At 41.4% G+C, this 22,516-nt stretch overlaps 1 protein-coding gene and 1 long non-coding RNA gene across 3 annotated transcripts in view; one reads left to right on the top strand and one right to left on the bottom strand.

The window, feature by feature from the left end:
* ANKFN1 (ankyrin repeat and fibronectin type III domain containing 1) overlaps nucleotides 1–22,516 on the top strand; it is a 385,668-nt gene that overhangs the window by 300,120 nt on the left and 63,032 nt on the right. For both annotated transcript variants that reach the window (XM_034640636.1, XM_034640637.1), the window contains exons 8-9: nucleotides 14,573–14,670; nucleotides 17,233–17,323. In XM_034640636.1, coding sequence (XP_034496527.1) covers nucleotides 14,573–14,670; nucleotides 17,233–17,323 — 189 coding nt within the window. The remainder of the gene's footprint in view (nucleotides 1–14,572; nucleotides 14,671–17,232; nucleotides 17,324–22,516) is intronic.
* LOC117795562 overlaps nucleotides 16,224–22,516 on the bottom strand; it is a 31,893-nt gene continuing 25,600 nt past the window's right edge. The window contains exon 3 of the long non-coding RNA XR_004619626.1: nucleotides 16,224–16,252. This is a non-coding gene — a long non-coding RNA (uncharacterized LOC117795562). The remainder of the gene's footprint in view (nucleotides 16,253–22,516) is intronic.

Genomic DNA, 22,516 nt, shown 5'->3' with positions numbered 1-22,516 from the left:
TCTCTGATTAAGGTCATACTCCCATCCCACCTCACCTCTTCTCCTGTCCCCCATAATTGCCTTGCAATCCCCTGACCACATCATGATTCTGTGCCTTTGCACACACAGCGACCTCTACCTGGAACATCTCTGACCACTCTCTTCCCTCAGCAGACCTACAGACTTCTGGACTCTGTCTGGAGCCAGCTTGTGCAGAAAGCGTCCCTAGCCACCTTCTCCCCAGAATGCTGAGGGCACCTCTACTCTGAGCCTGCCTCTCTCACAGCATGCATCACACCGCATTAGAACCTTGAGTGACTTGTCCATCACCATTGGACTGCCACTGTCTTGAGGGCTGGGATCAGACTTCATTCATAATCCTATCCCGAGCACTTTATATCATCTGGTCCCTACTAGGAAGTCAGTAAAAGTGTGACAAATCAATCCACCAAACAGCACTAGGTGGAAAGTTGGATTTGACTTCTTATCCCAAATATGCCAGCAATGAGCTTGGTGTTGCATAGTGGGCCAATAGATAGAAAATGCAATAAATTCAGCTCTATTTACTGAGACCCTATTATGTGTATTTCACTCCAGTGAGTCCACATAATTCTTTTTCTCAGTTTATGGGCCAGTACCTTACGCCTAAGATTTAAATATTGCCAATGACTGTCCTGCCCCACCTTGTTATCTTAGAATAGGTAAGAGACTTTTCAAAATCTGAAGAGCTCCTTACCTTCATCCTCCCCACAGTGGGTGACTGCTTTTGAGACCTCTTGTAAAATAGCAGTCTTGTTCTTCCTTTGTAATTGTGAATGTGACAAGAGTCGTCTTTATTAAATTAATTATTGCATTTATTCATTTAAGACATCTTTATTAGGAATCTGTTATGTGCTAGCTGCTCCTATGGACCAAGATAAAAGACACAGGGGAATCTGCCCATTTAACAGACGAGTTGGAAAATAGTTAACAGTATACATTTTAGGTCCAGACTACTGACTCAAATATGTTTTATAAATGCTAAAAATTTAGATGTGTCCCATATAAGTAGAAATGTAGAACCAAAAGGCAACAAAGTCAAGGTAACTATAGCACTACCCCCCCCAAAAAGTAATTAAGCCCTTTGAATAGCTCAAGCTAGGATATACCTTGTGCATTGTGATGTGTACCCTTTCATAGGGATCTGGGGGGGAAATACATCTATGTTGCTTACAATATGAAGGGCTTTCTTTGATCCCCTGAAGCCCATTTGGAATTCCTGGTCCCTAAGTAAAGAACCCCCAAATGGGCATACTGAGGTTTGTGCCCTCAACATCAGCCATTCTGGTCATCTGCACAAAAACAGATGCTGAGTCTGGGAATGGAAGATAGAACTCTTTGCCTCCCTGGGAAGCTCTGGAAGGCTTATACTTGCCTTGATGGGAAAAATGTAAAGATTGGATTTTTCGGGATCAATCAGGCACCTTGTTGAGTAATTTATAGTAGAATGTGAAAACAAATACAGAAGGGAAGCACCAAAACAGCACATTCCCCTTGGTGAGACAAAGGGAGGACGACTGTGGCTGATTGCTCCCAAGGTGGTCTTGTCCATTCTTACTTATTTCTGTTCTCCCACAAATTCCTTTGGATCCTGGAGAACCACTCCTTCTCTGGAGTTGATTTTTTCCCAGGTCATCTACCCTCTCTCACCTTGGCCCCACTGTCTCTAGCAAGAAGTGAAGCTGGACTGGGGAGGGCCAGGATAGGCTATCGTAGAGGGGAAAGGAAGGAAGTTTTGGCACAGGTGAGGTTATAGAACATGAATCAGGCTCAAATTATATGCCAGCAATTTACATGAGTCTTCTGAGACTGTTTACACTATTTATTTATTTATATTTTTAAAATCAGTACTTATCTTGGCCACCACAGCCACATGTAGCTGACATGAAAATACAGAACGCCTTCATGAGACTCACAGTCCCCAGCATCAGTAGAATCCCCTGTTCTGCTCCATGGTTACTGCCCCTAACTCTCTCTCCCTCTTGAAACCACAAGGAAACCACAGTATTAGAGACAATGCTGGCCCTTGGGGAAAAGTGACGGAGGCACCAACCAGGAGCCCCTGCCTTAGGTTCCCTCAGTAGAAGTCAAATATTGCAAATGCTTTCTGCAAGCTTTTCACAGTTGGTGCTTTCTCACACTTAAAAGACCTCAATATGGCTGCCAGTCCATTTATCCCTTTCTCCTCATACGGGCTTGGGAAGCAGACAAGACAGACAGGGGTTCAAGTCCAGACTCTGCATTGACAAGTTGTGTTGTCTTGAGCCGGTCGTTTAAAAGTGTGAGTCTCAGTTTCCTCAGCTGTCCAATGAGAAAAATATTACCTACCATGCAGGATTGTTATGAGGATTAAGTGAAATATTTAGGAGTGAAGCACAGTTCCCTGACAGATATTAATAGACGTCTTCCCAGGATCCTCTAAAGATCCCTAAGCATTAGCTTCCTATAAACCATTTTGTTTTTGTTTAATTCGGGATTTCCTTTTTCTCTTTAATTTTTTGTCACATTTTATACATGCTATATTTTAAAAGGTAACCTATTACCTTTTTAAAAAAATAATTAGAGCAATTTTCTTAGGAAAAACTGCCAGCCTCACCCTTGGCCAATGGTTCTTTCCCATCATCAGAAAACACCTAGCGTAACTCCACATCAGCTGAAAACATCCTCTTCCGGACACTTGATATACCCATAGCCACAGTGCCCGGAGGAATATGCTGGAATCCATGGCCCCTCCCTAAAATGTGCTCTCGAACAATGGAGTGTGGACTAAGTGAAAAAGATGCTGCACACGTTTTATTGTTTCTTGGGCTCTTGCTGACAGCAAGTGTTTTCTCACTTCGTCCCAGGAGAGGAAGAGTAAGTGGCATTTTATTTGGTCAAGAGCTATTTTGGGAACTATTACTCCATACAAGACACAATGTGGGCCACTGTGGGGGATGCAGAGATGAGTCAGACACAGTGTCTTCCCTGAAGAACTTACAGGGAAGATAAATGCTCATTTCACACAATTTTTGGAATGCCTACAATGTTCATATCCTCTTGCAGGCCCTGGGGACACAGTGAGTAAAAGCAGACCAGCTCATGTAGCTCATGTTTTCTTGGATAAGCAAGTAAACTAATAAATATTTTCAGGCTATGAAAATATGATAAATGCAAAGATAAAAGAACAGAAGATGTATAAGAGTGAAGTGCAGGATGAACTTGGTAGAAATAACTCAGGAAGTTAGAGACGCAGGGAGTGCAGATGAAGGAAAATGGGGAAAATAACAGGTCAGGGAGTTTCGCAGAAGTCAAGAAGAGTCAGATCATGACTATATGGACTGGGGTCTGTAAACTCTACAAAACGTCAGCCAATAAACATATTAGGCTTTGTGGGCCATGTGGTCTGGACTGCAGCTGTTCAATTCCACCATTGAGATGAGATGCAAAATAATGAGTGGGTGTATTCCAGTCAACTTTTATGGACACTGAGACATGAATTTCACATAATTTTCATGTTACAAAATAATTTTATTTTATTTTTCCCTCAGTGTAGAAACCATTCTTAGCTCACAGGCTGTACAAAAACAGGCAGTAGACTGGATTTGGCCCACAGGTCCCACCTGCTCACCTGTTATAGACTCTGTTAGGGAGTTAGGATTTTATTCCAAGTGCACTTAGGAGGTTTGAGTGACAGAGAGTATTGTGATACGATTCATGCTGTGAAGAGACTGTTCTGGCTTCTGTGGATTGGTGAGGGGTGGCAGAGAGGCAGAGAGAGCAGTTAAGCTCTGAAACTGTCACAGAGAACCAATGTAGAACAATGGGGATGTGGACGAGAGTGACAATAATGGAGTTAAATGAAAAGGAGGCCAATTTGAAATACATTGTGCAGGTAGAGTGGAAAGCACATGTGCGTATGTCACTGTAATAAAAAATAGAGTATTCACGTCAGGAAGAGTGATAGATACAATTACTGTTGGAAATCAGAGAGAGTGAGCTCCTGTGGAAGGAGCCTGGGCCTCTCACTTGGGTAGGTTTTTGACAAGAGGAGATGGGAGAGATAGGCTGGAAAGACGACTTGTTTCCTGAGAGTCTGCATGGTAGTGGGGAAGGAACTTTGGTCTGAGACCCACTAGAACTCTCCAAACCTCCTGTCTTCATCTGTAAACTCATATTAAACTGTAAGCTCCTTGACACCAGGGACCACACATCACTTGCCTCTCCATACCCCTGCAACCTAGCTGGCCCACAGTCTACCATGAATTCAGTGGGCATGTACTGACCTACGCCACACAGTTCATGTCCCCGTGGAGCTCGCAGAATTAAAGATAATTGCCCTCACAGTGCTCCAAAGGGACAGTATTTGGTGGTCTGAGAGACAGAACAGGGACTTCATGTTACCTTAGGATCAGAGAAGGCTTATACACAGGAGTGACATTTACATTGATTGCTGAGGGAAAAGGAAGGGATAATTCATGAAATCAAAGTCAGAAAGAAGGAGGAAGTATATTTCTGGCAAAACGAACAGTCTGTGTGAGAGGAAGAAGCCTGACATATTTGGAGACTCAACAATCAGGGAGAAGAGAACAAGTGGGCATGATGGGGCAGGGGCTGGAAGATGGAGACGGCTCAGGTCCCCAGGGCCTTGCCGACCAGGGTAAGCACAGAGTTCTGATCCCAGATGCAAGAGGAGGCTGTAGGTGAATTTGGGGTTCACACAGACCGGCTTTAATTCCCAGCTATGCCACTGGTTAAATCGGTAGAATGGCTGAACGAGCAACTCAGTCCATCCCGGAGGACTATTATAAGAAAGAAATGATGAAATTATCTGTAAAACAATCTGGTAGATTTTCATTAAATGTTAGTTTTCCTTCCTTGGAGCACAGGGCAAATATAGGGAGTTGTGCGAAATAAGGCTCAGAAATTAGGTTAAATGCCCAGTGAAGGAGTCCTTATTTTGTAGTTCATGGGAAGCCAAACAGAACTATGAGGACTATCCCTGACCTGTCAGCGTCCACACAGAAGTCAGACTTGCTCCATCTGAGCTCCTACTCCATGCTTGTACAAGAAAGGGTGGGGGGGTGTCCATAGATCCATATGGCATGGGTCCTGCCTTCAAGGGTTTGAATTGCTTAAAGTGATAAGGAGGAGCACAGGAGGGTGAAATGGGCGCAGCCAGAGAATGAAAGAACAGCCAAGCAGCTAAGAGTGCCAGGCTATTAAGGAAGACTCCACGTCTGGTGGGGAGAGTTGTTATATGGTTACTTTTGCCTCTGGGACTGGTTATTTTAATTCCATGGGGGCCCAGAAGGATTCAGAAAGCTGTGAACTGGCCACCTATCTTGGACCCTGTGTGTATAAATCAGAGAGTTGATGCTGGGCTTCCTTTCATGCCTTTTAGAAACATCAAGCAGCTTGCCAGAGCTCTCCCTTGCAGGCAAGAAGGGCATCTCTCTGCTGGGAACACAAGAATCTCAGCATCCCAGGAAGCTAAGCCAAGAGAAGGGCTCTTCCCCAGTGGAAGAGGTGCCTGTTCTCAGAGGAAGGCTAGAGGGGCGACAGTCCTGGCCTTCAGCTCTCTGTCACTTGGTTTTGAGCTCTGCTATTGTTCAACTATATCCACTGCAGCCTTCAAAAAGCTTATACTTCTTTAATTTATTTAATTCTTAAATTTATTATCTGGACAGTTTCTATTAAAAAGTACTCTAAAACAAGTGAAAATCTATCTGGACATCCTATAACTCAAGAATATGGCAGTATTCCAGTGAGAAAGGAAGAGTCGAAAGTCTGTCTTAATTAATGACCTGTGTGCTTATTTTCAGTCCATAGTGTCTCAAAAGTACTCATACATAGAACCCAGAGAATCACAAAATAAAACATAATATTGATATATAATAATAAAACATAATAAAGAGTATAATAATAATGAAGCCCAGATAATCCGGTCTAGGAATGGAGCTCTTTCACGCCATCGGAAGTACTGGATTGGCATGTCTTGCCCTACCTGCCGTCAACATGCAGGTTTCTGCCACCCTGGCTGCAGTCAAGGCCATGGATGCCTGCCCCGCAGGCTCTGTGCTTTGCCAGTTTCCAGGCCAGCCCTGGCTTGGGCTGGAAGACCTGACGCAGGAAGCCTAGACACCTGGCTTCCCTGATGTTGACTGCTTGGTAACTGAACTTTTGCCCCAGAGTGCCTCACTGTGCCACTCCTGCCTCTTAAAGGGGTTTGTGTACCTCATTCTTGCCTCCTGGTAACAGATGTTACCTAAATTATGCCTAAGACATCTACTGCCCCCGACACTATACCCTGCTGGTTAGGATACATCCACCCTTCGAGTCTGTCTGAGCAATCACCTAGCGCGTATTCAGCGGTATGATGGTAAACATTTAACAACTGGCTCTCAGCAGGGCAGGGGGGTGGTCTGTGTGTGTGCGTGTGCGTGTACTTATACCTAAGACTATCATAAATTTTACTGATAGAGAGGATATGTAGCACACAGTTTTCAAATCATAATAAAATATACAATACTCTTTTTTGTAAGTTTCTGATAGCCTCTATGATTCACCCAAAATGCTTTCGTTTATTTTTATCAAACTCTTGAATCTGTAAACCAACCTGTAGCTGCAGCTAACAGGTGAGCAGAGCCACCATTTAAGTGTTGGGGGATGTTTCCATCTACTTTAAGGAAATGAAACAAGGAGAAACAACAAAGCCTTATGGTGGAACTCCACTCTTTCATCAATGGCATAAAGCAACTTCTTTGTTTATTACAATCAAGTAATAATTTTTGAGTCCTAGAAGAATATTTCCTCCAAGGTTTTGTGCTATTCACAATGAAAGAGCCAGAGAAACTTTTAACCTGCATTATTGATATTCTCTTGATCGCTTTCTTAAGTGTGGACCAGTGATCAGCACATTTCTCCTGTCACAGGCCAGAAAGTAAATACACTGGGCTTTGTGGGCCATATATGGTCTCTGTCACATAATCTTCTGTGTTTCAGTCTTCTAGAAATGTAAAAAAACAGACACCATCCTCAGTTCCTGGGCCATACAAAACCAGACTTAGGCTGGATTTAGCTTATGGCACGTAGTTTGCCAGCACCTTATCTACACAGTTCACAAGATAAAATCAAGACCTGATTTTTTATTTTTATGGTGTAAATATTCCGACCTTGGCCAATTTCAAGCTACCAACGAAATGTCCCTAAAATGACTGGGAAGAGATGTGCACTGGTGCACCATTGTGTATTATTTCCGCTATTCAGAGACCACAGATCTAATCATCTCAAGAGCATAAATAATAGCAAAATTCAGTGAAATAGGGAGCATGAGTTTTAAATATTTACTGTCCTTGTCTTTAATGTAATTTAACTTTAAGTTCATATAATTTAATTTCTCATGATGGCTGTGCTTAAACACTAGCTTGCAAAATTCCTGAAATTTTAACAGTGTGTTCTTGCAAGCTATCTGGGTCAACCCCAGCTCCCTGCTGCATTTATCCCATTCAGACATGGTTGAGGGCCAAGCCCTGACATGCTCCGTCTCCCTATCTGTGCCGCCTCTCAGAGCCACCCTGTCACACCACCTCGTCTTCAATGTGCCATGATGAGTGGACTTTGCACTCTGTACTTTGTGATAAATCCATGACCGTCCCAACTTAGTTTAATGTTCTAGAAAAACCAGGAGGTGAATCTACCAAGGAAAAATATCCTATAAATGTAAAGAGAAAAGTGATTTCTAGATAAGCTGGGGTTTGGGGGTTACTTCTGCTTCCAGTAACCCTAATGATGCCAATGATTCAGACTTTCTAAGCCCAAAACTGCAGAAATTACTGAAGGCAGTCTTGTTTGGAGGCATCCGGGGTTAAGTGTCCACAGCAGTAAATGAGAGGTGAAGCTCCATGAAAAGGTAAAGGCTGGAAGCACCTGGGCCCCTGGAATACTGGCATTCATTCAACAAACATTTCATGCTAGGCTTGGAAAGAGAGAAAAAACTATTAGTAATAGTAAGAATCATACAAATGATAACACCTTTCATTTAGAAAGCCAAAGGGATCAAGATAAATTTAGGTAAGAACCATAATAGGAGGGAAATAAAAATACAAATAGATCAGACTGTGGTTATTTGTAGTGCTTATGTACTTTTCAAAACCCTGAATTTTAGACATCCGTGCTTCTGCTCAGTATCTGTGTGTCATTCTGTCATATAGGAGGCAAAACTATCACGATACACAATGTATACAGATAGGGACGTGTTATTTTTGTGGTTACAAAATCTGACCATAAATACATGAATATAGCTCTCTGATTCCAACTTTGCTTTTAATCTTCTAGAAGTAGTGGGTGCAGGAAGGCTTTACTAGTGTCAAAAAAAAAAAAAAAAGCCTTTTGCCCTTAATTTAAATCATTGTTTTTCTAGGGAAATTTAATTTGGGAAAAAAATGTTTTTCTAATTAACTGGAAGACTGTGTGCTATGCAAACAATAAAGATTCTTGTTTGAAAGTAATGCATGCCCCTGCTCCTAGGACTACCAAGGGAATTAAAATAAAAAATGCAAGCAGCTCCGACCTGTTATTTTGCCAGAGCTAAACAGAATTCCCAGATCCAGAGTTTTCACGTCAGTTCCCAATTTAAAACCCACAAGTGTTGAGCGGGTTCATGCTTCGGCAAGACACATCTTCTCATCTCTAGAAATGACTGTATTTGATCTCTTTCTGGGTTTCTCGGCACGTCCCTCACTCCCTCTTTCTTCCTCTTGTGCTATGGTTGGCCTCAAAGGTTAGAAACTACACAATTAGATGGATCGGGGAAGATTTCATAACGCTCTGGTGCTGGGCTGGGCAGTCTAGCCAAATTCCGTTCATTAGCTAAGGCGCCGGGGTGAGTGTGGCCAGTAAGAATGCCATTTTGGTTCCATTGAAGTGCTGATAGGGAACAGGAAATAAACTTATTTTTTTGGTTCCTGAGCGGCAGTATGGACAAGTGAAGAGTCTGGGATGCTGGGAATCTGGAGGCCAGGAATTAATCTCCATCTCAACCACTTACTGGGCAGCTCAAGCGACTTCTGTTCTCTTTTTTTCTACTCTGACACTGTTTTCTTATTCTCCATGTACCAGCCTCAGATTTCCGTCTACCTTAGACTTGAAGCATTCCAAAATTGAGAATCAAGTAATCAGGTCACAAACCAGTTACTGAGCCACCTATGCTGTGCTACATGCCCAGACAGGTGCTTTGTGAACTGGCATTAATCCAACATGCTCCCTGATCTCAGAGAACTTAAAGAAGACAGAGGAGGCAGATCTCTTAGAAAAGGAATACCAAACAATAAAGCAAGTGCAGCGTGAGAGATATATTAAAGCTGCTATGGGAAAATTGGCAAAGGAGCTTTCCTTGGAAAGCCAGGGAAAGCTGTGGAAAGAAAGGGACTTCAAACCACTCCCGTTTGAATGAAGGGGAAGGTAATTTTGGGGAAGAGGAGAGCATACCAAAAGAGGAAAAACAGCAAAAACGATGGGTCTGAGGTCAAGTGACATAAGGCTAGAAGTGGAGGGTTCGAGCAGGGTATGGGTAAGAAGCAAGAGTATATACCTCTTACGGTATGCTTCTGCTGACGTGTGCACAGGATAAAGCAGCTCTGGGCTCTGGGGAAGAACCTGGACAATACCAGGTTTTTGATGTTTTTTATCAATTAAGTAGAAATTAATTAGACACTGCTGCAATGTTATCTCTCTTTTTTTTTAAGAATTTATTTATTTATTTAGAGAGAAAGAGACAGCATAAGTGGGAAGAGGTGAAGAGAAAGGGAGAGAATCTTTTTTTTTTTTATTAAAGATTTTATTTATTTATGCGACAGAGAGACAGCCAGCGAGAGAGGGAACACAGCAGGGGAGTGGGAGAGGAAGAAGCAGGCTCCCAGCGGAGGAGCCTGATGTGGGGCTCGATCCCAGAACGCCGGGATCACGCCCTGAGCCGAAGGCAGACGCTTAACGACTGCGCTACCCAAGCGCCCCAGGGAGAGAGAGAATCTTAAGCAGGTTCCACGCTCAGCACAGGAGCCTGACACAGGGCTTGATCCCAGGACCCTGGCATCATGACCTGAGCTGAAATCAAGAGGTGGACACTTAACCGACTGAGCCACCCAGGTGCCCCTGAAATGTTATCTCTTTATGCCTTTATTTTTGAAGAGTCTTTACTGTTCAAGAAACTGGCCTGAAAATTTAAGAGAGTTACTGGCCAAAGTAGGCCATATTATTCACAGAGCTCAGACCACAAGGCTGGAAATGGACATGTGCTGTAGACTTTGTCCTGCTCGTGCACCCTAACACTTCCAGTCATGGATTTTCTACTCTTGCACTAATTCTGTGACTTTTTCCTCACATTATAGACTTCAGGTGACAAGGGTAGACCTTCAGGAGCTTTGTTTCTTCTTAAAGCTTTCAGCACGTGGTTTTTATAGCTGCCATCCGGTAAACAGAGGTGTTCAGCTACAACTCTCCTTCCCCAATGACTCTACTTGCTAAAGCTTAGATAAAAATGAAATATTTGTTAAAATAATAAAGTGTCATATTTAAAATATTCATAGTTATTAGATATAAATATAGTGAATCACAGCTTGAGCCAGAGCCAGATTTTAAGAAATACTAACACCTAGGTTGTGTCTGGTACCTTTCTTGCTAATGTCCAACTGCTATGAGCCATTGCATGATTAAACCCTGCTTCGATTTCCCAGACCTAAGTAGAAACAGTTGCCCTGATCTTTATCTTAAAATTATAAGTCTTATAGAGTTTTAAACTTCATATACATGGCTCCAGTCCTTCAGGGATTTAGAGCAGGCTTATAAGTGATTTTCTCATGGCTTTAATATTAAGTCTTTAAACTACCTACACATAACTTTCCAGAGAGACCATGCTAAGTTGCCTTCTTAGAATTCCCAGTGGGCTCTCAAAGTGATTCCTGCTCGCTCTGTTTCCCCTCCCTCGTTTTTTAAATGACCAGAAGCTCCTTTCTTCATGTCGAAAGAGTCCACCAACCCAATGAAGTACATAGAAGAAAAAGACTGTTGGCTGCCCCAGAACAGATTGTCCATTCCAACAGAGAGGATTTTTTCCTTCCATGTGAATCTTCTTTCATGATATGAGATCTAATTAGACTTAAATGCTTAAAAAAACTTTCTATTAACTTCCAGAGCAGAACCATATCTCCTTATAAAGCTGTTCTATTTGTTTTTTGTTTTGTCTTTCAAGAAGCCACGTTCTCTTTTCCACCTAAAACATGTTTTGTAAAACATATTTCAATAGAACATGAACAGTTGTTACTCAAAAATAAATAGTTTCTTTTAAATTTTAAAGACTATCTTCGAGGAACTTGTCACTAATCCCTGGGAAGTACTCCCACTAATCCCGAGCTCTTCTTGTAGGAAGTCACCCTGAATCCTTAGCCTGGGATCAGAAACCCTTGACTCTTGCCCTTCCGCTTGGGGCTCTTCCACACCAGTCAATGATGTATGTGTCAGTGGCGACCAGGGATACTTCCGTTTCCAGAATTTTCCTGTATTCCTTGCTTTTTCTAGATACCCTTGCAAATTTGCTACTGATTTTCATTTTGTTTTGTGATAATGTCTTCAATGATTTCCTTTTTTTTCCTTTAGCTAGTTATATGCAACCTTAAGTCCAAGTTGACTTTCAGAAAGTTGGCCTTTTCAGAGCTAGTAGCTCATAAGCATAATAAAATATTCTGGAAAAAAATGCATACATAGATACGTATATAATGTATATATTAAATGTTTTAGAATATATATTTATAAGGAAGTGTAGGCCTAATTTGAGATTTAACATACAATCTTAATCATTTGATTCTAATTACATTTTACAGCATGCCTGAGAGATTCAAAGGGCAAGGGACTGGAGAAGGAGAAGATTCACAGGAAAAAAAATATCTCCTCGTTGAAAAAATCAGTCTACTCTGGGCGTGTGTGTGTGTGTGTGTATGTTTGTGTATGTGTATCTGTGCATATAATCAAACTGAATATATTTGATTTATAAAATATTTAGGAAGCACATTCTATGCACCAAACGCACAAATCCATGTACTAGAGAAGAGAGAGAAAGGTATTTCTATTCTCAAATCTGTCACACTCTAACAAGAGAAAGAGAAACATATGATAAAGCATAATATGTGTGTAATAAATCTTGTTTTCATATGAATAAAGGGCTTTGGGAGCACAGAATCAGGTGTATTTAATTATTCCTGAGGAATTTAGAGTTAACTTTGCTAGATCTTAACGGATTAGTAGAGTTTCACCAAGCAGTGGTTGGAAGATGAGCAAAAGACACAAAGGCAGAAAAGTACACAGAATAACCAGGTAACAGGAACTTACAGAGCAATGACGTTGCTGTGAGACAGGGCAGGGGAGAAGGATAGTAGAGTAAGGCTGGAACCAGATTATGAAGGTCCTTGAATGCCTTATTAACCTCTCATTTTACTTTGTTTTATTTTAGTTTTTCTTTAAAGATTTTTATCTATTTATTTGAAAGAGAGGGAAAGAGAGAATGAGCAGGTGGGAGAGGCAGAGGGAGAGAGAGAGGCACAGACTCCCCGCTGAGCAGGGAGCCTTATGCAGGGCTCAATCCCAGGACCCTGAGATCACGACCTGAACCAAAGGCAGATGCTTAACCCACTGAGCCATGCAGGCGCCCCAACATTTCGTTTTATTTTGAAAGCAACTGGACACTATGAAAAGATTTTAGGAAGAGAAATGAAATAATGAGATCTACATTTTAAGATATAATTCAGGCTGTTGTATAAGAATAAGAACATGAACAGAAAAATCAATTAGGAGAGTTGATCAGTTAATCAGGCCTACACCTCCTTGCAAAAAAAAAAAAATAATCAATTGAAGATTGATGCACATGACTATAAAGTCCTGCTCTAGAATAAGTTCAGTGTGAGGTGAAGAGGGAAACTTATGAGGGAGACATTTTAAAGCAGAACCTACCGGGTTTAGTAATCAACTGATCATAAAGAACTGGGAAAAAGAGGAGGCAAGGATGCTCTGAGATTCGGGGCTGGGTGATTGGGTATATAGCATTGCCATGAGCTAAAACTGAGAAAACAAGAAGAGACACCTATTTTGGCAAAGAGAAGTACTACCGGGCACTCATGTGGAGATCTGCAAGAGGAAGTCTAAAGTCCTGGGAGAGGCTGGATGTGGAGTTATAGTTTTGAGAGCCATCGTTGGCAGTGTGGATAAGGTCACTGCCCGGGAAAAGGATGTGAAGTGAGAAAAAACCAAACCCTCAAGGAACATCACGGCAAAGGGAGAAGGAAAGCAGGAACCAGGGAGAACCCAAAAAAAGGGGTCAGGAGGTAGGAAGAAAGGGTGCAACCAAGAATAAGGGGAAAGAAGGCTGCAAAACGTCAGGGAGGCCAGAGTGGCAGGCTTTCCCAGGAAGAGGCTGTTGTGGACAATCAGAGCAGTAGGAACTTTAGGAAAGCAATTTCTAGAGCATGAGGAGAAAAGCTAGATTCCTAGGAACATACGGAGGAGAAGCCAAGGGTACAAGGGCAGCAGCCCTAAAGCAGAGGACTGTGTGACTCAAGAGAAGCAGCAGGCTTTAGGGATGGTTCGGCTTAATTCTGAAGTGTCATAGGGAATATAACTTAAATAAACTTAAAACCTATAGCTTGTCATCATGAGGTTTAAATGTGCAGGCCTTATCTTCCATGTGCCTTAAGCTCCGGCTTCATTCAGGATTGCCTTAAACCCTGCCATGGGTAAACTGTCACTTAAGACACTTTATACTGATGAGGCACAATTTATCTTTCCTGACCACAGTGTTTTCAACCAGTGGAGAATGTTATGAAAGAACATGGCCTCACAGTAAAACAGGGTGTTAGAATTTGGGTATTAGGGTGAACTGTAAATGAACACTCACTTCAGTGATGTCAGGTGTGGGGAGAGCACTGAAGAGGACAGCCATAAACCCCAAATCCTCAGGCTGAAGAGAAGCCAATGAAAAAGCCTGGAAGACAAGACCAAGGAGGAGGAGGAGAGCCTGGGGAGCAGCATGTGGGACACTACAAGAAGAGAATGCTTCCAGAAGGTGTCCAATGACATGGAAAGAAATGAAAGGAAGCTTCTTTATTTGGAATGAGAATGTCCCTGGGACCTTGAAATAGCACTTTCAGTAGCATGGTACTAACAGAAGGGAATGTCCTAGTGTACCCGTTACTTCTCCTGTGCAATTAATAACTTATCTTCTCCATACAATGAACTGTTACATATAATGTGCCTGAGCATGTGTGTATCTATATCCATATGTACCTGTGGACACAGATGTAGATCTAAGATATATTAATCACTGTTCAATGATTAATTATTTTCCTCTCCAGTTTTAAAAAATAACTGTGAACTTAGAAACTGACTTTTTATCCCAAGGAAGATTGTGAGATGTGCCAATACAGGAAAAAGAGGGCAAACTTACCATTTTTGAGAGACACTTTTGCTAGAGTTTCTGTGATGCCTCTTGATGTATGAGTGAATTTCATGCTGTCTCTTTCTCTCCTTGCAGTGGAATGGAGCATGTCTAAAGACTTTTGTCCTTTGGCTGGAGAAATCATCATGGAAAACCTGCAGACCCTGAAATGTACGATCACAGGACTTACAACGGTAAATGCCAAATCCTCCCATTAGGCTTCCCTGGCTTGCCCCTGATGTTTGTGCTGGGATTTGGGTAGCAAATGCCTACTCTGGAAGCAACTGCCAACACCCAGGCCTCTGGCAACAACTGCCACTCGTTAAGTGAGATATGTCTGGTATCCATAATCTGAACCCCACAAAGGAGTGAGCAGACAGCATGAACCGCTTTGTAAGCTGCCATGTTCTACAGAGATCAGAAAAAGACTGGCCTCATGCAAGCCTTGAAAGCTGCTGCTTTCTGGATCACAGTCTAATCTTCAGGGGGGATCAAAGGCTCTGAGAGATCCAATTTTGACTCCCTGTCTGATGGTAAAAATAACAGCCTCCTCTAACCCTCACCCCCATAGCCTCGGTTGAGATCAGTCATCTATTGGAGTCATACAATTTCCTGAGAGAAATCCTTTTCCCTTGATTAAAAAAAAAAAATCTGTCTAAATCTGCTTTCACAGAAAAGAAACTATATATGGTGGCACTACATTTCTCAGTAACCTGAACCAAGTTCAACTGTGAATGAAAAACTGGAACAAACTGTGCTTATTTGTCTAACCGATCTAAACTCAAACATTAGTTCTTTATAGAACTGCAAGCCAGATGAGCGTATGAAATGCAAAAAATAAAAACAGCTAGCAAATCAGTTCATACTGGAAGAAACCCTGTATCTCCTCAAATAATTACAATGCAATGAAACAATCATCAAAATCATTTTTAATAAAAAGTTTTTAAGGTATACTTCAGTCAAACCTGTATTTTTTTGCTCCAATTCAAATAATTAATACCTTAGACCTTTCTAAGTGAGAGAGAGAGAGGGAGAATTTTGTTGTTGTTGCCGTTCTCCTAAAAGATTAGTCCTTTAAAAGGGTCATCGGTGAAGCGTAAACCTGAAACCCGGCATTTAAAAGCTGCATGGGGTTGCATCTCTTCCAGTGTGAACCAGCTTATTCTAATAGAATTCTTGGTGGTTGGGTCACCGCCACAGAATCTTGACTTTTAGTCCTAATCACACGTCTACACAAGGGGCCAAAACTGTGGATTACCAGAGCAAACAAACCCCGGAGTGGGTGGCCCCCAGAGATGCTATCGGCAGAAGACTGGTTCCCAACCCTATAGCTCACATGATGGAAGAGAGCCAGAAGAGAACCCCAGGGAATTTCCTTTGCTTAAACGAAAAAGTGATATTGTGATAAAAATGGAAAACTCTCCATAGAGAGTTTCTCTAATATTTGAACTAATTTTTATAGGGATTAAGTTTTTCCACTTGGTCGTCCAATGAGAGCAATTCAGACACTATCCTAATCACATAAGAGCCTAGAAGGAGACTGACACTTCTGCAGAATCGCCATAACCTTGAAGTACACAGAAACCTATTTTCAATGTTTAAAAAAATTAACTTTCAGGCGCCTGGGTGGCTCAGTCGTTAGGCGTCTGCCTTCGCCTCAGGTTGTGATCCCAGGGTCCTGGGATCGAGCCCCGCATCAGGCTCCTCCGCTGGGAGCCTGCTTCTTCCTCTCCCACTCCTCCTGCTTGTGTTCCCTCTCTCGCTGGCTGTCTCTCTCTGTCAAATAAATAAATAAAATCTTTAAAAAAATTAACTTTATAATATGGTAAGGCCAACATTATTAAAATTTCTAGCAAATGCTCTACAAAGATGCAGTGGTTCTTTGTTTTTTGGTTTGGTTTGGTTTTTTTACTTCAGACGCTATTTTACAAATTTCACAAGCAATGTTTTATCAAATACTGGCTTCAAAAATGCCTCTTTGGGTTCACTGGGGGAAAAAACTTCTCAAAGCAAAAATATAAAACCATACAAAACATCTGAAAAGATTATAAGTAAACAAAAACAACTCCTAAGTTTTTAGTGTCATAAGACATTAAAGAAAATAAGCCATTGTTTTAAAGATGGTTTTAAAATTGAAGTGAAATCAAAGAATTAATTTAAAAGTTTTAAGAGCTGAGCAAAGATATTCATTGCAGCATTGTTTATTGTGGCATAAAATGTGCAGACAGTCTTAATGTTCACCAATGGGGGGATTGGTTAAATAAATGACAGTATTTGCCCACAGTGAAGTACTATGCAGCCACTAAAAGAATGAACCAGATCTTTGATGTACTAATCTGAAAAGAAGTTCATTGTAACTTGTTAATTTTAAAAGCAAGTCAATCAGCTAATAAAAGTGATAGCGACTGCCTCTGGGGAGGGGAAAATAAGGAGAAAGAGATAAGGAACTGCTGTTTTGGATAAACCTTGCAGAACTTTGTGTGACTTTTAATAATGAGTGTATAATTCGGAGGAGGAAAAAAGGTAATTATGACATTCCAATTTTGAAAAAAGAAAGCTCATAGAAACTGAGGGCACCCCAAAGATGTGTATTACACTACACATAAATGTAATAGGAAAAGCCAGAAAGCTAAAGCATGCCTAGTAGATTTCCCAATGGATCAATGAGTTAATCAGACAAAGGAATCTGCTTCTAGAGTAAAAGTATTCAGTACAATTCCTAATGCATACATTCTCTCTATTTCGATACTTTTCAGGGCCAACAGTATTTTGTTCAAGTCTCGGCTTATAACATGAAAGGATGGGGACCTGCTCAGACCACGGTACCGGCATGTGCCTCGCCTTCTAGTAGGTGGTGGCTTTGAACTCTCTCAAGCCTGGCCACAGGCTCCAACCCCCCCTCCATCCATCCTCAGGATACCATTGCCATTCCCTCTCCCCACAGCTTGGGACTAACAAGACCTCAGAGTAGCATCTGAGCCGCCTAATGAATGATTCCTCCGCAGAAATGTTCCCCTGGGAGGCAACTCAGTGGAATGAAAAGAGGGAATTTGGAACTAGCATGACCGAATTTGACATGCATGATACCTTTTATTAGCTGTGCGGCCTTCAAAAGTGCCTTAAACTCTCTCAATCTGTAGAATGAATCCAAACCTACCTTTCCCAAGGCTTTTGTGGGGATGTTGTGAATGACACGGCAGGAATGGCTGGCCCATTCTAGCTCTCCTCTCTCCTCCTCACCCCCTCACCCACATCAAATTGACAAGAGAATGAGATATAGCAAATCTTACTTATCCGACATTTTGTCAGAAGAAAACGCTTTCTTATACTAACAAGCACTCTGCTACACTCTACTATAAATATATAACATTTGTAGTGGAGGCTAAAAACCTCAGCAAAAGCCTCTTCTAATTATTTGAAGATTAATAATTTATATCCGGTATATTTGGTAGCTATTAACCAGAAAATTTAATTAAACAGAAGAAACATCTCTAGATATAACATATGATAGATTTTTCTGCATAATGAGCCTATTGCTCTGAATTTGTTTTCATTTTTTTAAAAACCTTCATGAATGTGATAGTTTAAAATGGTATCATTTGAAGCTGCTACATACTTTGTGGAACACAATTTGCCATAATAAGCACAGTCATGTCTTTTTACCCCATAATTATATATCTGAGAATCTAACCTAAGGACACAAATGCAGACAATTACAAACAAATATTCACGCTGTAACAGTGTATGGATATAGTGAGATACCCTGTATGGTAGGGAGAACAAATATCCAGTATTAAATCAGTGGTTAAATAAAGTATGATATATACATATCCACATTACAGAACAAAATGCAACCACTAAAAATGGTATTTAAAAAAATTCATTGTGTGGAAGAAATTCTTATGTAAGTTTTATGTAAAAGCATAATGCAAAAATTTTTTTCACATATTTAAGCTGTGAGTTTGATTATTATTAGGTAGGCCTGTCGGCACATACCTATCAACATTTGACAGTGGATATTTGGGTTATAAGACTGTGAGCTCCTTAGCTTTCTTTTGTATATATCTATGTAATTTTCATGTCTTATAACAACTTTTACCTAGGATCAACCATGGATCAGGTGGCATGTTCTGGGCTTTCATCAGCGTCTCACTGAACCCTCACACGGGTCTTCCATCACTGTTCCTGTCTTACAGCTAAGCACCATCATCTTCATCATCTGCATCACTCTGAACATCAGAGCCAACATAAGACTTATTATATGCTGGGCATTAATCTAAGAACTTTATCTGGATTGACTCATTTACTCTTCATAACCGACCCACTGAGGTGGTTTTTAATAGCATTCCCATTTTACTGGGAAGGGAACTATTCACATAGAGGCACATGCATACATAGAGCCCAACACCACAAAATCAGCAAGCACTGAAGTCAGGCCCAAACCCTATGGCCCTTGTTCTTAACCACTATGCTGTCCTCCTCCTCTATTAATAAGGAAATTGGGACTCAAGAGAGGATGTTGCCTTGTCCAAGGTCACAACTCTTGTATATGCCTGAGCCAGGATTCAAGCCTGAACTGATCAAGCCCATGCCATGTCTCCTGTGCCGTGGGAACTGGTGCCCTCTGCTATCAGGCAGACGAGCAGACTAAGAGCCAGCCAGCCAACCATTCCTGACTGCTGGATCTAGCGGATTCACATAGCGACACACCAGGTGACATAGGGCTCTGGACCAGAGACACCAGAGATCTCTAAGGCCCTGAGTCCCATGGGCATTTGGTGATTTAATTATTCCAGTCTTATATGGACATCTTTCTTATTAAAGACATCAGAAACACAAACTAAAAATATTGCAAGATTAAGATACTAAGGGAAACCATCTCATTCTAGGGAGAAAAAAAAGAGTATATATTATCGATGAAGGGACTGAAGGGACAGAAAAGAAAAAAAAATGATAGTGTCATTTGACATGAAGGCAGGACAGGGAACTTCCCACTCCAAATGCAAATCCTGACCGGCATATGGATGCGTTTACTTATAAGCATCAGATGTTCTATAAACTTCAAATTCTAATCAGACACTCTCCCTCACAGCCTATTTGAAAGGGCTTTCTCCAGAATGACAAGAGCAGTCTTCCAGGACCGGGAAGAGTCACTTAGCACTTGCTAATTAACATAGCAACTGCCAACGCTTTCTAACATGGCTCATTTGACTAGTAGGGGTATCTGGCAAAGAACTAAAATCCAAAAACATGTCATTATAGTTGCTGCAGACATGCTGTATCACTTGGAAAAGAACAATATAAAAACACTCCAACTCTATTTATAAACAGAGTATGACATTGTGATGCAACATATATCAGTATTCAGATATTTACTAGAGGACAATGTATTCTAACATGACAGAGTAATTGGAAATTTGGTAATATGTTCCAGTAAGCTATAAAAACTTTTTTTTTATTTTTACAAAAGGCCTTAATGTGTTTTTATAGACTTATGTTATATGGTATGTTACATAATAAGAGAAAAGGACCCAGACAGGCTTGTCTGAGTTACGATCAGGAAAGCCCTGATATCGCCAGTGAATGTAAGCTCTGCATTGTGTTGCAATTGAAGTGTCTCATTACCAGAACAGTGAACTGTATTATGTGGCACAATCTGCTCTTTTCCTACCACACTAAGTTTATTCCTGTCAGGTTCCTGATTTCTTAATATATTTTCAATTTTCTCCCTCATCCCTAAAGTCTCCTATTTTATGTAGTCGTCAGAACCTTCCAAACATCTATGAGAAAATCTCATTCTTTCCAAAAACCTTGGCATCATGTCCAGTGCTCACTTGGGCTGCAATTTAGCATTAGCAGTTTTCAAATGTATCATAAAGTCATCAGCTTGAGCTCGCCTCTGATGTAATAGGGCTCAGCTGAAAAGAGCCAGCTCCATTTCATCTCCCCTTGCACTGATGGCAGTATTAACACTCATTAGAATGTATTAGCATGTGCAGGGCCACATAATAACTCAGCCACCCAGAAGTCTTCCTCAAGCAAACATTACTCCTCTTATCATGAGCACTAAAGATGCATTCACCCAACTGAGGGAATAAACTCCTAACAGCCTTTGGGAATCCATGATAGCAGCATTTATGATCACTGTGCCCAGATACCAGGGACACTAGAGATAAGACGGAGGATCACTTGGAGTTTGATTCCTCAGATATTTCCAAATTTCCCAGTAAAAGCACCTTTCCTAGCCAAGGCTACCTGAACACCATCCTTCTATTTACAATGCCTCACCAACATTTAATGAGTGTCCCTGATGTGCCCAGAATGGTGCTTTACTTACATTATTTTTTTAAACCTCAAACAACCTTTAAAAAGTATTCGAAAACTCACTTTACAGAGAAGAAACCTGAGGCAAAGAGAAATTAAGTCACGGTTTCTGCCCACAAGGAACAGAGTCTAACAGAAAGCACCTATGCCAATTCCCTGTCTCCAGAGTTGACCACAACTAAGCCACACCACACAAACTTCAACCAAGCTCTGACCCTCCTTCCCAAAAGAAACAAAACAAAACATGTCCACTTATAAGGAAACAAGCACTATACGGAGGCCACAAGACTACATTATGGTCCTGGCTCTGCCCCAGACAAGCTGAGTGACATAGAACTGGAATAGTTCTCTCTGGGCCTCCATCTTCTGAGAGGGAAAATGGAGATGAGTAGGAAGGAGGAAGAATTCGAAAATCTCTGAGGCCTCCTTCCTCATAGGGAATTACCTGACAGGGTTAGAAATGATGTTTCCATACTCACTACTCAGGGAATTCACTCTTCATCAATGAATTCCCTTCTTTTTTAAGTTATGATTTACATCATGCCATCTAACAGGCATTGCGCTGAATACCTAACAAACCCCTCATTTCATCCTCACAAAAAATCCTGCAAGGTAGATACTATGTTCATTTTTCACATTACAGAGTAGAGGGCCTGTCGGTGTAAGTTAGTGCATTACAGACACTGAGCCAGGAGCCGGAAGAGTCAGGATTTACACCCAGCTTTATCTGACTCCGGAGCCCGTGTTCTTTCTAACTGGGCTGGACTGTTAGGCCGTGGGTGGACCAATAAGTTTTACCTAACTTTAACCATCAGGACATCTGCCTAAGTTTCTGAACAAGGGGGACTCCATATTTTAAAATAAATCTGGGGGGAGGGAATTTGAAACTGGTTCAATTAGAATTTAAGCCTCAGATACACTCATGAACTAACCGGCTTTACTGGTAAGAAAAGAGTGACTAGCATTTTTAGAGAAAGCATTTTCAACCAAGAACTGCTTTAAGTTGTTGCTTTTAAAAGGCTGAGAGAGCAAAACTGGGCTGGGGGCAGACAGAAGAAGGGATGGACTTCAGATAGAAGAAGTGACAGACCTGCAGGAAAAAAAAAAAAAAAAACAACAAAAACCCAGAGCTGGAGACAGGAGAATTACCATCTTGACATTAGTCCCATACGGGTTATTACTCTTGATATCATTATAGCCAAATGGAATGAAAATAGAAGGGGGAGAAAAATCTCAGTGGGTATTGCAATTCAAATTTGCCATGTAAGCTAATACTGTATATTTAGAGACTGAGCAGACAGGGTGGTTGGTGGCTCGGAGTATGTGCAGGGGTTGCTGTGCCAGCTAACCAAAGCAGACATTCATTAGAGCAAAATGTAGATTTCCATTTCTTGGCATCGACATGGGCTCTTTCCTTGGAAAGAAATGTCAATTTGGCCAAAAGTGTGAAACCTACAATAAAAGCATTGGGACTGTGGATTTCATCTAGTCTGCACATTCCCACCCCTTTCTTTTCTACTGTGGAAATCCAGTTGCGATTTGGGGGTGCTGAGTGGAGAGGTGGCAGGGGAGCTGATTAGGACCCGGGATGCTGCAAAGGAGGGTAAGGAGCTGGGGAGGGGAAACTGGACTCCCAGAGCCCCTGTTTTCTTTTGGCCTTCAGTTACCACTTTCTCTTGCCCTAAAACTGCCCAACACAGAAGACCAACCACAATT

Source organism: Ailuropoda melanoleuca, chromosome 13 (genome assembly GCF_002007445.2).
Source record: "Ailuropoda melanoleuca isolate Jingjing chromosome 13, ASM200744v2, whole genome shotgun sequence".
NCBI classification, from domain to species: Eukaryota; Metazoa; Chordata; class Mammalia; order Carnivora; family Ursidae; genus Ailuropoda; species Ailuropoda melanoleuca.
This window is presented reverse-complemented; position numbering and strand designations above follow the sequence as displayed.